Consider the following 15,226-nt stretch of genomic DNA (forward strand, 5'->3'; position numbering starts at 1 on the left):
AAGACCGGACTTGGCTTTTATACACACTTCTAAAAGGGGATGGGCTAGCTTGAAACAAGCTTACAGTGGCCTGAAGCATCAGGTATAGAAGCAGAACAAAGGCAGTTAATCATACTTTGACAGATTCATAACTCAGGCTTACATATGACTCTTACTATGCGGCCTAGATGGTTGTTATCTAGGCTTGCTCTAGTGCCTTGCACTGGCTTATCTCATAACCTTCACTATGGCGTCTAGATGGCTATAATCCAGGCCCACCCAGGCATGTCTCATGACCTTCGCTGAGCTGCTTAGATAAAACGATGCTTGAAGTAACTAGTTATAGAAAACAGGAATCTATAAACTCATAAGTTTACTCATACCATAGGAGAAAGGAAAATAAAGAAAATTTGTTTTTTTCTTCTCCCCATGTTGGGGGAGTGCTGGGAGAGTCTTCAGAGCACATTCCTTTGAGCCCTAGCTTCTTAGATAATATTATCAAGACTTTCCTGGATCTGGGCTGTGCCTGTATCTGCCTCTGGGATAAGTCAGCCTAATACAGGAAAGCTTGTTTTTCAAACTTGCTTTTTTCTTTTTAATTTTTTTTCTTTTTTTTCTTTAATTTCCCACCTCAAGAGAAGTATGTGGTTGATAAAACATAGTTATTTGGCTGCTAATTTTGCGAAGAATGGGTTAAGTAGCAAACTACTATTTTTGTCTTTTTCTATTTAGGTGTATGAATACTGTAGCAGGTAAGATTACTAAGAAAAGGCCGGGCGCAGTGGCTCACGCCTGTAATCCCAGCACTTTGGGAGGCCGAGGCGGGTGGATCACGAGGTCAGGAGATCGAGCCCATCCTGGCTAACATGGTGAAACCCCGTCTCTACTAAAAATACAAAATATTAGCCGGGTGTGGTAGCAGGCGCCTGTAGTCCCAGCTACTTGGGAGGCTGAGGCAGGAGAATGGCGTGAACCCAGGAGGCGGAGCTTGCGGTGAGCCGAGATTGCACCCCTGCACTCCAGCCTGGGCGACAGAGCGAGACTCCATCTCAAAAAAAAAAAAAAAAAAAAAAAAAAAGATTACTAAGAAAAGAGTGTCACATGTACACTTTTCTAGCTGTTGGTTGCAATTAATATAGTAGAACTTGTTCAGAATCATCATAGTTTATAAATCCTTTTTAGTCCATCCCACCCCCATCCTTTCAGATAGAGCATTGATTTTCCCACGTCTTGTCATAATTTTTCCAAACCATATTCTTAAAATGTACTCATTCTCTTCTAATTTTATATATGTTTTTAAGATTCAAGACTTAATTTTAAGACTGAGTGTTGATATCTTTCAGAAGAATTATATTTCTGCTGTCTTATCTTCAAGACAGTCAATTAAAGTGAAGGACTCAGAAATAGCAGACCTTCTAAGGGCTGAAAACATTTTGGTCTAATTTAGACATTAAAACATCAATTTTAAATATTATACAAAAAATCTGCCTTATGTTTTTCCCCCTTTTAATTTTCAGAATTATTGAAGTAAATCAAAATCAAAAGCAGGTGGAACAGGATATTAAAGTTGCTATATTTACATTGATGGTAGAAATAAATAAAAAAGGAAAAGCTCTACTGCATCAGTTAGAGGTAAGTGACTGCCCATGGGATAGTTTATTGATTCAACATAGTATTTCCTAAAGTACTATGAAGTAGAAATCCTAGTGCTTTTTATATAATTGTTTCATTTGTGATTTAATAATTTTTTTTCCCACTCCCAAGTTTTCCTTTGCTGGGTTTTGTATTGTAGCTGACAATTTAAAGCTTTATAATATGCTATGAATGTCTGATGACTGATTGTTTTCTGTATAGCACAAATTATAATGCCTTGCTTGTAGGAGGATCTCTGAATGTTAAACAGATGAGTTATTTTCGAGATGCACTGAAATGAAAACTTTGCGTCACCAAGGCGGTTTAGTGGAGCAAAATTTTCTAGAAAGATACACTGTTCGATTTAGTTCTCAAATATATGTATTTAACCCTGTGAGAAGTTAGGTAAAAGAATATGGCTAGCCCTGCCCTCAACATTTTGTAATTGTAATTGCGAGAGCAGCACTTAGGGAGATATGCCCAAGGCATTTAGTTGTTTCTCACTGCAAGTAAGAAAAACATTACCATCTTCCTCAGCTTTTTAAAACTCATGAAGGTCAAGATCCAAACTTGGTGTTTGACTTCAAATAATATAAGAGTATAACACCTACATGGTACATTAATGTATAATATTAATTGCATGATTTTTAGGTATTCTTTTAGTATGTTGACATAGAAAGCATATTGATACAGTAAAGAAGCAAATGAGAAAAGAATCCTAATGTTTGAAGATTTGAGGAAAAATAAGACTTCTAGAAACAATTTAGATCATCCTTTTTATATCATAATTTACCAAATTAAAAGGTTTCTGTAAGAAAGTTCTATCCCTTCTGGGAAAGCATGGTCATTTCTATGTATTATCAGCTGTACAGGAAACAAAGACTAAAATAATTCTCTGTTCTTTTGGAAACGTAGTTATTTAGTGAGGAAGTATTCTGGGCAGGAAGAATCAGACCCCATTTATAGTAACTATTTGTTCAAGGTCTGTGACTTTAAAAAAAAGAAACATTTAAGTAGAATTTTAAGTTTCCAAAACTGCTTAAAATCAAATATCACTTTGATTTGCTTTCCCAGATATTAGTAGTGCATACATTACTGTGTCTGTGTTTTCAAACTTGACTGTACATTAGAATCACTTGAAGAATTTTACAAAGAAGATGACCAGACTTGCACATCTGTAGGAATCAACCTGGTTAGTATATATCTACTGATGACCAGGTTCATTCTTAAAATTAAAAAGAAAATTATTTTGAGACAGGGTCTCACTCTGTTGCCCAGATGGAAGTGCAAAGGGTGAATCACGGCTCACCGCAGCCTCCACCTCCTGGTCTCAGGTGATCTTCTCATTGCAGCCTCTCAAGTAATTAGGACTACAAGTGTTTGCCACCATGCCTGGCTAATTTTTTTTCTTTTTTAAGAGTGGGGGTTTTGACACGTTGGCTCAGGCTGGTCTCGAACACCTGGGCTCAGGCAGTCTGCCTGCCTCAGCCTCCCAAAGTACTGAGATTACAGGTATTAGCTACCCACCTCACCCCCACTTTGTTTTTTTTGGAGACAGTGTTTTACTTTGTTGTCCAAGCTTGAATGCAGTGGTGTTTCCACTGCAGCCTTGACCTCTAGGGCTCAAGCAATCTTCCCACCTCAGTCTGCTGAGTAGCTATGCAACCGCACCTGACTAATTCTTTATTTTTGTAGAGATGAAGTCTCACTCTAGTGAATTTTCTTATTTTACTTTTTAGAGACAAGGTCTCAGTCTGTCACACAGGCTCGAGTGTAGTGGTATAGCCTTGGCTCACTGCAGCCTCAAACTCCTGGGAAACTGGGACTACAAGCGATCCTCCTGACTGAGAAGCTGGGACTACAAGGCGTGTGCTGCCACTCCTGGCTAATTTTTTTTACTTTAAGTTCTAGGGTACATGTGCACAACGTGCAGGTTTGTTACATATGTATACATGTGCCATGTTGGTGTGCTGTACCCATTAACTCATCGTTTACATTAGGTATATCTCCTAATGCTATCCCTCCCCCACCAACCCCACAACAGGCCCCGGTGTGTGATGTTCCCCTTCCTGTGTCCAAGTGTTCTCATTGTTCAATTCCCACTTATGAGTGATAACATGCGGTGTTTGGTTTTTTGTCCTTGCGATAGTTTGCTGAGAATGATGATTTCCAGTTTCATCCGTGTCCCTACAAAGGACATGAACTCATCCTTTTTTATGGCTGCATAGTATTCCATTGTGTATATGTGCCACATTTTCTTAATCCAGTCTATCACTGATGGACATTTGGGTTGGTTCCAAGTCTAGTGCTGGAATAAACATGTGTGCATGTGTCTTTATAGCAGCATGATTTATAATCCTTTGGGTATATACCCAGTAATGGGATGGCTGGGTCAAATGGTATTTCTAGTTCTAGATCCCTGAAGAATCACCACACCAACTTCCACAATGGTTGAACTAGTTTACAGTCCCACCAACAGTGTAAAAATGTTCCTATTTCTCCACATCCTCTCCAGCACCTGTTGTTTCCTGACTTTTTAATGATCGCCATTCTAACTGGTGTGAGAGGGTATCACATTGTAGTTTTGATTTGCATTTCTCTGATGGCCAGTGATGATGAGCATTTTTTCATGTGTCTTGGCTGCATAAATGTCTTCTTTTGAGAAGTGTCTGTTATATCCTTGGCCCACTTTTTGATGGGGTTGTTTGCTTTTTTCTTGTAAATTTGTTTGAGTTCTTTGTAGATTCTGGATATTAGCCCTTTGTCAGATGAGTAGATTGCAAAAATTTTCTCCCATTCTGTAGGTTGCCTGTTCACTCTGATGGTAGTTTCTTTTGCTGTGCAGAAGCTCTTTAGTTTAATTAGATCCCATTTGTCAATTTTGGCTTTTGTTGCCATTGCTTTTGATGTTTTAGACATGAAGTCCTTGCCCATGCCTATGTCCTGAATGGTATTGCCTAGGTTTTCTTCTAGGGTTTTTGGTCTAACATTTAAGTCTTTAATCCATCTAGAATTAATTTTTGTATAAGGTGTAAGGAAGGGATCCAGTTTCAGCTTTCTACATATGGCTAGCCAGTTTTCCCAGCACCATTTATTAAATAGGGAATCCTTTCCCCATTTCTTGTTTTTGTCAGGTTTGTCAAAGATCAGATGGTTGTAGATGTGTGGTATTTCTGAGGGCTCTGTTCTGTTCCAAAGGTCTATATCTCTATTTTGGTACCAGTACCATGCTGTTTTGGTTACTGTAGCATTGTAGTGTACTTTGAAGTCAGGTAGCGTGATGCCTCCTGCTTTGTTCTTTTGGCTTAGGATTGTCTTGGCAATGTGGGTTCTTTTTTGGTTCCATATGAACTTTAAAATAGTTTTTTCCAATTCTGTGAAGAAAGTCATTGGTAGCTTGATGGGGATGGCATTGAATCTATAAATTACCTTGAGCAGTATGGCCATTTTCACGATATTGATTCGTCTGTCCATGAGCATGGAATATTCTTCCATTTGTTTGTGTCCTCTTTTATTTCGTTGAGCAGTGGTTTATAGTTCTCCTTGAAGAGGTCCTTCACATCCCTTGTAAGTTGGATTCCTAAGTATTTTATTCTCTTTGAAGCAATTGTGAATGGGAGTTCACTCATGATTTGGCTCTCTGTTTGTCTGTTATTGGTGTATAAGAATGCTTGTGATTTTTGCACATTGATTTTGTATCCTGAGACTTTGCTGAAGTTGCTTATCAGCTTAAGGAGATTTTGGGCTGAGATGATGGGGTTTTCTAAATATACAATCATGTCATCTGCAAACAGGGACAATTTGACTTCCCCTTTTCCTAATCGAATACCCTTTATTTCTTTCTCTTGCCTGATTGCCTTGGCCAGAACTTCCAGCACTATGTTGAATAGGAGTGGTGAGAGAGGGCATCCCTGTCTTGTGCCAGTTTTCAAAGGGAATGCTTCCAGTTTTTGCCCATTCAGTATGATATTGGCTGTGGGTTTGTCATAAATAGCTCTTATTATTTTGAGATACTTCCCATCAATACCTATTTTATTGAGTTTTTAGCATGAAGCGCTGTTGAATTTTGTCAAAGGCCTTTTCTGCATCTATTGAGATAATCATGTGGTTTTTGTCTTTGGTTCTGTTTATATGCTGGATTACATTTATTGGTTTGCATATGTTGAACCAGCCTTGCATCCCAGGGATGAAGCCCACTTGATCATGGTTGATACGTTTTTTGATGTGCTGCTGGATTCGATTTGCCAGTATTTTATTGAGGATTCTTACATCAATGTTCATCAGGGATATTGGTCTAAAATTCTATTTTTTGTTGTGTCTCTGCCAGGCTTTGGTATCAGGGTGATGCTGGCCTCATAAAATGAGTTAGGGAGGATTCCCTCTTTTTCTCTTGATTGGAATAGTTTCAGAAGGAATGGTACTAGCTCCTCCTTGTACCTGTGACAGAATTTGGCTGAGAATCCAACTGGTCATGGACTTTTTTTGGTTGGTAGGCTATTAATTATTGCCTCAATTTCAGAGCCTGTTATTTGTCTATTCATGGATTCAACTTCTTCCTGGTTTAGTCTTGGGAGGGTGTATGTGTCCAGGAATTTATCCATTTCTTCTAGTTTTTTTAGTTTATTTGCGTAGAGGTGTTTATAGTATTCTCTGATGGTAGTTTGTATTTCTGTGGGATCGGTGGTGGTATCCCCTTTATCGTTTTTTATTGCGTCTGTTTGAGTCCTCTCTCTTTTCTTCATTAGTCTTGCTAACGGTCTATGTATTTTGTTGATCTTTTCAAAAAAACCAGCTCCTGGATTCATGAATTTTTTTGAAGGGTTTTTTGTGTCTCTATCTCCTTCAGTTCTCTGATCTTAGTTATTTCTTGCCTTCTGCTAGCTTTTGAATGTGTTTGCTCTTGCTTCTCTAGTTCTTTAGTTGTGATGTTAGGGTGTCAATTTTAGATCTTTCCTGCTTTCTCTTGTGGGCATTTAGTGCTGTAAATTTCCTTCTACACACTGCTTTAAATGTGTTCCAGAGATTCTGGTACATTGTGTCTTTGTTCTTATTGTTTTCAAAGAACATCTTTATTTCTGCCTTCATTTCGTTATGTACCCAGTAGTCATTCAGGAGCAGGTTGTTCAGTTTCCATGTAGTTGAGCGGTTTTGAGTGAGTTTCTTAATCCCGAGTTCTAGTTTGATTGCACTGTAGTCTGACAGACAGTTTGTTATAATTTCTGTTCTTTTACATTTGCTGAGGAGAGCTTAACTTCCAACTATGTGGTCAATTTTGGAATAAGTGTGATGTGACGCTGAGAAGAACGTATATTCTGTTGATTGGGGGTGGAGAGTTCTGTAGATATCTATTAGGTCTGCTTGGTGAAGAGGTGAGTTCAATTCCTGGATATCTTTGTTAACTTTCTGTCTCGTTGATCTCTCTAATGTTGACAGTGGGGTGTTAAAGTCTCCCATTATTATTGTGTGGGAGTCTAAGTCTCTTTGTAGGTCTCTAAGGACTTGCTTTATGAATCTGGGTGCTCCTGTATTGGGTGCATATATATTTAGGATAGTTAGCTCTTCTTGTTGAATTGATCCCTTTACGATTATGTAATGGCCTTCTTTGTCTCTTTTGATCTTTGCTGGTTTAAAGTCTGTTTTATTGGAGACTAGGATTGCCACCCCTGCCTTTTTTTGTTTTCCATTTGCTTGGTAGATCTTCTGTCCCTTTATTTTGAGCTTATGTGTGTCTCTGCACATGAGATGGGTCTCCTGAATACAGGACACTGATGGGTCTTGTCTCTTGATCCAATTTGCCAGTCTTTGTGTTTTAATTGGAGCATTTAGCCCATTTACATTTAAGGTTAATATTGTTAATATCTCTCAGCATTTGCTTGTCTGTAAAGGATTTTATTTTTCCTTCACTTATGAAGCTTAGTTTGGCTAGATATGAAATTCTGGGTTGAAAATTCTTTTCTTTAAGACTGTCGAATATTGGCCCCTACTCTCTTCTGTCTTGTAGAGTTTCTGCCGAGAGATCCACTGTTAGTCTGATGGGCTTCCCTTTGTGGGTAACCCGATCTTTCTCTCTGGCTGTCCTTAATATTTTTTCCTTCATTTCAACCTTGGTGAATCTGACAATTATGTGTCTTGGAGTTGCTCTTCTCGAGGAGTATCTTTGTGGCATTCTCTGTATTTCCTGAATTTGAATGTTGGCCTGCCTTGCTAGGTTGGGGAAGTTCTCCTGGATAATATCCTGCAGAGCATTTTCCAACTTGGTTCCATTCTCCCCGTCACTTTCAGGTACACCAGTCAGACGTAGATTTGGTCTTTTCACATAGTCCCATATTTCTTGGAGGCTTTGTTCATTTCTTTTTACTCTTTTTTCTCTAAACTTCTCTTCTCGCTTCATTTCATTTATTTGATCTTCAATCACTGATACCCTTTCTTCCAGTTGATCGAATCGGCTACTGAAGCTTGTGCATTCGTCGCGTAGTTCTCGTGCCATGGTTTTCAGCTCCATCAGGTCATTTTAGGACTTCTCTACACTGGTTATTCTAGTTAGCCATTCATCTAATCTTTTTTCAAGGTTTTTAGCTTCTTTGCAATGAGTTCGAACTTCCTCATTTAGCTCGGAGAAGTTTGATCGTCTGAAGCCTTCTTCTCTCAACTCGTCAAAGTCATTCTCCATCCAGCTTTGTTCCATTGCTGGCTAGGAGCTGAGTTCCTTTGGAGGGGGAGAAGCGCTCTGATTTGTAGAATTTTCGGCTTTTCTGCTCTGTTTTTTTCCCCATCTTTGTGGTTTTATCTACCTTTGGTCTTTGATGATGGTGATGTACAGATGGGGTTTTGGTGTGGATGTCCTTTCTGTTTGTTAGTTTTCCTTCTACCGGTCAGGACCCTCAGCTGCAGGTCTGTTGGAGTTTGCTGGAGGTCCACTCCAGACCCTGTTTGCCTGGGTATCAGCATCGGAGGCTGCAGAACAGCAAATATTGCTCAACAGCAAATGTTGCTGACTGATTGTTCCTCTGGAAGCTTTGTCCCAGAGGGGTACCTGGCTGTGTGAGGTGTCAGTCTGCCCCTACTCAGGGGTGCCTCCCAGTTAGGCTACCTGGGGGTCAGGGACCCACTTGAGGAGGCAGTCTGTCCATTCTCAGATCTCAAATTCTGTGCTAGGAGAACCACTACTCTCTTCAAAGTGGTCAGACAGGGACATTTAAGTCTGCAGAGGTTTCTGCTGCCTTTTGTTCGGCTATGCCCTGCCCCCAGAGGCGGCGTCTATAGAGGCAGGCAGGCCTCCTTGAGCTGCAGTGGGCTCCACCCAGTTCGAGCTTCCTGGCTGCTTTGTTTACCTACTCAAGCCTCAGCAGTGGTGGGCGCCGCTCCCCCAGCCTTGCTGCCGCCTTGCAGTTCCATCTCAGACTGCTGTGCTAGCAATGAGAGAGGCTCCGTGGGCGTGGGACCCTCCGAGACAGGCGTGGGTTATAATCTCCTGGTGTGCCGTTTGCTAAGATCATTGGAAAAGCACAGTATTAGGGTGGGAGTGACTCGATTTTCCAGGTGCCGTCTGTCACAGCTTCCCTTGGCTAGGAAAGGGAATTCCCTGACACCTTGTGCTTCCTCGGTGAGGCGATACCTCACCCTGCTTCGGCTCACGCTTGGTGTGCTGCACCCATGGTCCTGCATTCACTGTCCGACAAGTCCCAGCGAGATGAACCTAGTACCTCAGTTGGAAATGCAGAAATCACCCATCTTCTGCGTCACTCATGCTGGGAGCTGTAGACTGGAGCTGTTCCTATTTGGCCATCTTGGAACCACTCCCCACTCCGGCCCCTCCTTTTTTTTTTTTTCTTTGTAAAGACGTGGTCTCGCTATGTTGCCCAGGCTGGTTGGAGTCCTTTTTTAAAGGCAAATAAACATAACCCCTTTTATCTGTTAAGACTCATAAGAAATTGGCTGAAATAGATATTAGGATAGAAGACCAAAAAACCAGGGCTTCTGATTCTTAATTCTCAGCCTTCTCCAAAGTAAACAATTTCTATTCCTATTAGAATGTTTCCAAAGAAACTCTTAATAAATTTTTACAGAGGTCAAAAATAGTCTAATAGGAAAATTACTGTCTCTCTGAACTTAAATTAGATATGGCAGAGCCATTGGCTGTTACCAGTCCCTCAAACACACAACTACCAGTTCCCCTTAATTCAGTGTAGCTCAAGTGTATTTTCCAAATCTGGAACTGACTAGGGCCAGGATCTGGGTTCGCTTTTTATTGAGAATGTAAGTCCATGTTGTAGTATAGCAATTTTACTTGTAAACATTTCTGATTTGTCTGAAACAGCAGAAAGTCCTGTATTCCTCCTTTTTCCTTGCTAAGTCTAGGATGAGGTTTTTGGATAGGAACCTTTAAAATAACCCAAGTTCAGTGTGCTCTACTTTTGATTATACGTCTTCTCTAAGGAAAGCACATACGTACTTCCCTTAAAGAAATCTATATTCTTTTATGTAGCTTTTCTTAGAGTGCATTGGCACACTCATTCAGTGCATCTGTTGGCTCTGATGTTAATTCTCAACAGAAATAATATGATGCCTTTTAAAAAATTACCACATACAAAGGGCAAGTGTCATCTACAACACAGCATGACTCTGTTTTACACAAACTACTTGCAATTCCAACTGTTAAGTAGAATCCCTAAAAGGTGAAATCATATGATTGACTAAATTACGTGATCGAGTTACTTTATAGGTTTGCTGGACAGTACATCTGTTTTATTTGTGAATGTTGAATTTCATAGGCATTTACTGTTCTATAGCTAATCTTTCCTTTTTCATGTATTGTAGGATGCATGAACAGAGTTAAATCCCAGAATATGTAAAACCTGATCCAGGGTCTTGGGGGGTGAGGGGCTACATTTGGGATGCAGTTTTTTGCTATAGTGAAAGTGATCCTTTATACTAATAGGGAAAACAGAATATTTTTAGTTTCAGTAAATTGAGTACTTAGAGATTGTAGTTATTGTAATTTGTTTACCTGGAAATGACCATTAAAGTCTGTGTTACATGCTGATACTAATTTTGAAATTATTTTCTTGTTTTCAGAGCCTTGCAAAGGACCATCGCATGAAACTTATGCAGCAACAACAGGAAGTGGCTGGACTCTCTAAACAATTGGAGCATGTCATGCATTTTTCTAAATGGGCAGTTTCCAGTGGCAGCAGTACAGCATTACTTTATAGCAAACGACTGGTAAGATAAAGTATGCTATTTAATATACTGTAAAAAGGCACAGTAAAACAGTGGAGCCATTGTAATGCTTAAAATTTATTCTGCTTGTGCATCAGTGCTTTATACCTATTTCTAATATTTATCGAAATATTTTGGCTTAAATATTTTTACCTGGCATAATTTGGGTGTAATTTCAGTTTTAATTTATCATTAATTCCTTTTTTTGTTCTTTCCAAGTATTCACTGTCTTCATAGCAATTGAAGTTAATACCAAAAATAAGGATGATAGTGAACATTTTCTGATTATCTATGGTGTGCCAGGTACTAATTCTAAGAATTTCCATGTAATAGTTAAACTTTTACCTCATTCTTATGAGATATACCTATTCACCCCCCTTGTACACATGATGAAACTAAGGCATGTGATTGTGTAACATGTCTAACATCACACAATATGAGGTATAGCCAGGGTTTATAATATGATCTCAGACATGACCTGAGCCTGTGTTCTTCTTGTTGGTGCTACACGGCAATCTGTAGTGCGGGATATTTTTGCCACAGAAAAATAGCTCTGTGATTTGGTGAACAATTTGACATTGGTCTAGAACCTTGCTACTTAACATATGACTACCACATCACTTGAGGATTCTGGTCAGGAGATTTGGGGTGGGGCTTGTGAATTTCTAACAAGCCTTCAGGTGACTCTGATGCTGCTTGGTCTGTGGGCTGTGCTTTGAGTAACAAAGATATAGAAGACATTTAGCTACATTCTTAAAAATTCCTGCTTTACATTAATCTTATTAAAGATTCAACAGAGATTTATACTCCGAAGTATACTATAAACCATAGGTTCAGTTCCAGACTATTGCAATAAAGCAAATATCATAATAAGCCAAGCCATACAATTTTTTTAAGTTTTCCAGTGCATATAAAAGTTTTGCTTATAAATACTGTAGTGTAACTGTGCAGTAGTATTAGTAGTATTCGTTTTTTAAAAAAACAGTGTATATATCTCAATTAAATAATCTTTTTTTTTTTTTTTTTTTTTTTTGAGACAGAGTCTTGCTCTGTTGCCCAGGCTGGAGTGCAGTGGCACGATCTCAGCTCACTGCAAGCTCCGCCTCCCCAGTTCACACCATTCTCCTGCCTCAGCCTCCCGAGTAGCTGGAACTACAGGTGCCCACCACCACGCCCGGCTAATTTTTTGTGTTTTTAGTAGAGACGAGGTTTCATCATGTTAGCCAGGATGGTCTCAATCTCCTGACCTTGTGATCCACCCACTTCGGCCTCCCAAAGTTCTGGGATTACAGGTGTGAACCACTGCACCCGGCTTTAAGAATACTTTATTGCTAAAAATGTTAATCATCTGAGCCTTCAAGAGTCATAATCTTTTTGCTGGTGGAAATGTTGATGGCCACTGGGGTTGTAGTTGCTGAAGGTTGGGATAGCTATGGCAATATTTTAAAATAAGATGACAATGAAGTTTGCATCGATTGACTCTTTTTTAGTGAAAGATTTCTCCATAGCATGCAATGATAATTTGATAGTATTTTACCTTCAATAGAACTTCTTTCAGAATTGGAGTCAGTCTTCTCAAAGCCAGTAGCTGCGGTATCACCTAAGTTTATGGAATATTCTAAATTCTTTGTTGTCATCTCAACAATGATCACAGCATCTTCACCAGGAGTAATTTCTATCTCAAGAAACCACTTTTCTGTGCTCATCCATAAGAAGCAACTGTTCATCCATTCAAGTTTGATCATAGGATTGCAGCAATTCAGTCACATCTTCAGGCTCTACTTATTATTCCAGTTCTCTTGCTGTATCTATCACATCTGTAGTTCCTTCTTCGCTGAAGTCTTGAACTCCTCCAGGTCATCCCTAAAGGTTGGAGTCAACTTATTCCTAACTCCTGTTAATGTTGATATTTTTATCTCCTCCCATGAATCACTAAGGTTCTTAATGGCATCTAGAATAATGAATCCTTTCTAGAAGGTTTTTAATTTACTTTGCCCAGATCCATCAGAGGAATCAATGTGTATGGTGGCTATTATACTAGCCTTATGTAATGTATTTCTTTTTTTTTTTTTTTTTTAATTGAGATGGAGTCTCACTCTGTCGCCTAGGCCGGAGTGCAGTGGTGTGATCTCAGCTCACTGCAACCTCTAGCTCCCAGGCTCAAGCAATTCTCCTGCCTCAGCCTCCCAACAGCTGGGACTATAGGCATGCGCCACCATGTCCAGCTAATTTTTCTATTTTTTATAAGAGACGGGGTTTCCCTATATTTTCCAGGCTGGTCTCAAAACTCCTGACCTCAAGTGATCCACCCGCCTCGGCCTCCCAAAGTGCTGGGATTACAGCATGAACCACTGCACCCAGCCACATAATGTATTTCTTAAATAATACTTGAGGCCATGCACTTATAATACCAACACTGAGAGGCTGAGGCAGGAGGCTCACTTGAGGCTTGGAGTTCGAGACCACCCTGCGCCACAGGGTGAGACCCTGTCGCTACCAAAAGGAAAAAAAAAAGACATGAGAATCAGAATTACTTCTTGATTCATGGGCTGCAGAATGGATGTTGTGTTAGCGGACATGAAAACAACCTTAATCTCATATACTTCCATGAGAGCTCTTGGGTGACCAGTTGTATTTGTCAATGAGCAGTAATATTTTAAAATCCTTTATTTTCTGAGCATTGGGTCTCAAAAGTGGACTTAAAACGATAACTGTAAGTAGATGTGCTGTAATCCCGGCTTTGTTTTCACTTATAGAACACAAAAGCAGCGTAGATTTAGGATAATTCTTAAGGGCCCTAGGATATTTGGAATGGTCAATGAGCATTGGCTTCAACTTCAAGTCATCAGCTACATTAGTCCCTAACAAGAGTCAGTCTGTCCTTTGAGGATTTGAAGCCATGCATTGTCTTCTCTCTGAAATTTCTAGATGGCATCATCTTCCAATAGAAGTCTGTGTCACCTACGTTGAAATGTGTTGTTTAGCCTAGCCACCTTCGTCAATGATCTTAGCTATATCTTTTGATTAATTTGCTGCAGCTTCTACATTAGCACTTGGTGCTTCACCTTGTACTTTTATGTTGTGTATACTGCAGAATGGATGGTTTCTTTCCATAAATCTCATGGACCAACCTCTGCCACCTTAAAACTTTCTTTTGCAGCTTCCTCACCTCTCACAGCCTTCATTGAATTAAAGAGAGTTTTAGGACCTTTCTCTGAATTAGATCTTGGGTTAAGGGAATGTTATAGCTGGTTTGATCTTCTATCAAGACCACGAAACTTTCTTCCTATCAGCAATAAGTCTGCTTGGCATTCTCTTCATTCATGTGTTACTGGAGTAACACTTCGATTTCCTTCAAGAACTTTTCCTTTACATTCACAACTTGGCTAACTGGTGTGAGAGGCCTGGCTTTCAGCCTGTCTCAGCTTTGGACCTGCCTTCCTCAGTAAGCTTACTCATTTCTAGCTATTGATTAGTGAGAGTCATGCAACTCTTCCTTTCACTTGAACACTTAGAGACTATTGTAGGGTTATTAAATTGTTGTGTCTGAGACTAGGGAGGCCTGAGGACAGGAAGAAAGAATGGCTAAATTGGTGGCACAAACAGAATATACTATTTATGTTTGCTCTTACATGGGTGTGGTTTGTGGTGTCCCAAGACAGTCACAAAATTAACATCAAAGACCACAGATCACTATAACAGATTATTGTTAAGAATTACCAAAATGTGACAGAGACATGTGAGCATGTGCTGTTGGAAAAATGGTGTCACAAACCTTAAATTTGTAAAATGTACAGTACTTACGAAGCACAGTAAAGCAAAGCTCAGCAAAATGAGGTATGCTTGTATTACTACCTCCAAATCAAGTTTTCTGTCACCTATTCCAAAAAATGTAAGTCCAGAAATTTTCTATACAATTTTAAAATAAGGAAATGTGATTCTGGATAAACTTTATAAAATAACTTCAAATAATTGAGTGACATCAGACAGAGTTCTGTAACTTTTCTTAATCATGAATTGTATTTAATTCTTAGGATTTGTTTTCCTTTCATAATTATCAGTGCTATAGTCTCCATCCTGAGTCTTATTTTTTCATTAGTTTTAATGGAAAACATCTATATACTATATACCTTCTGTATTCTGTTACTTACATTTTTCTGAAAGTCAAATAGAAAAGGGATAGAGGGAATAGAGAATTGTGTTTTTCAACTTAATCCATCATGAGTATGTATGTGTAAGACACATTATTCATGCAATCAGATAAGCATTCCGTCAATCTCCTTATCAATTTAAAAATGTGTTTTTCATTCTGTTCTGATTTTCTTTGATTGTATTATGGAGAAAATAAAAATAGGAGATGGGATAAATTAATTTACACAATGAACTGTTGAAATAG

General features: G+C 39.2%; 1 protein-coding gene across 7 annotated transcripts in view; it reads left to right on the forward strand.

The window, feature by feature from the left end:
- TRIM24 (tripartite motif containing 24) overlaps positions 1 to 15,226 on the forward strand; it is a 125,485-nt gene that overhangs the window by 67,990 nt on the left and 42,269 nt on the right. For all 7 annotated transcript variants that reach the window (XM_063642298.1, XM_055284166.2, XM_063642299.1 and 4 more), the window contains exons 6-7: positions 1,497 to 1,611; positions 10,687 to 10,833. In XM_063642298.1, the coding sequence (XP_063498368.1) occupies positions 1,497 to 1,611; positions 10,687 to 10,833 (262 nt within the window). The remainder of the gene's footprint in view (positions 1 to 1,496; positions 1,612 to 10,686; positions 10,834 to 15,226) is intronic.

This window comes from Symphalangus syndactylus, chromosome 6, assembly GCF_028878055.3.
Source record: "Symphalangus syndactylus isolate Jambi chromosome 6, NHGRI_mSymSyn1-v2.1_pri, whole genome shotgun sequence".
Taxonomy (NCBI): domain Eukaryota; kingdom Metazoa; phylum Chordata; class Mammalia; order Primates; family Hylobatidae; genus Symphalangus; species Symphalangus syndactylus.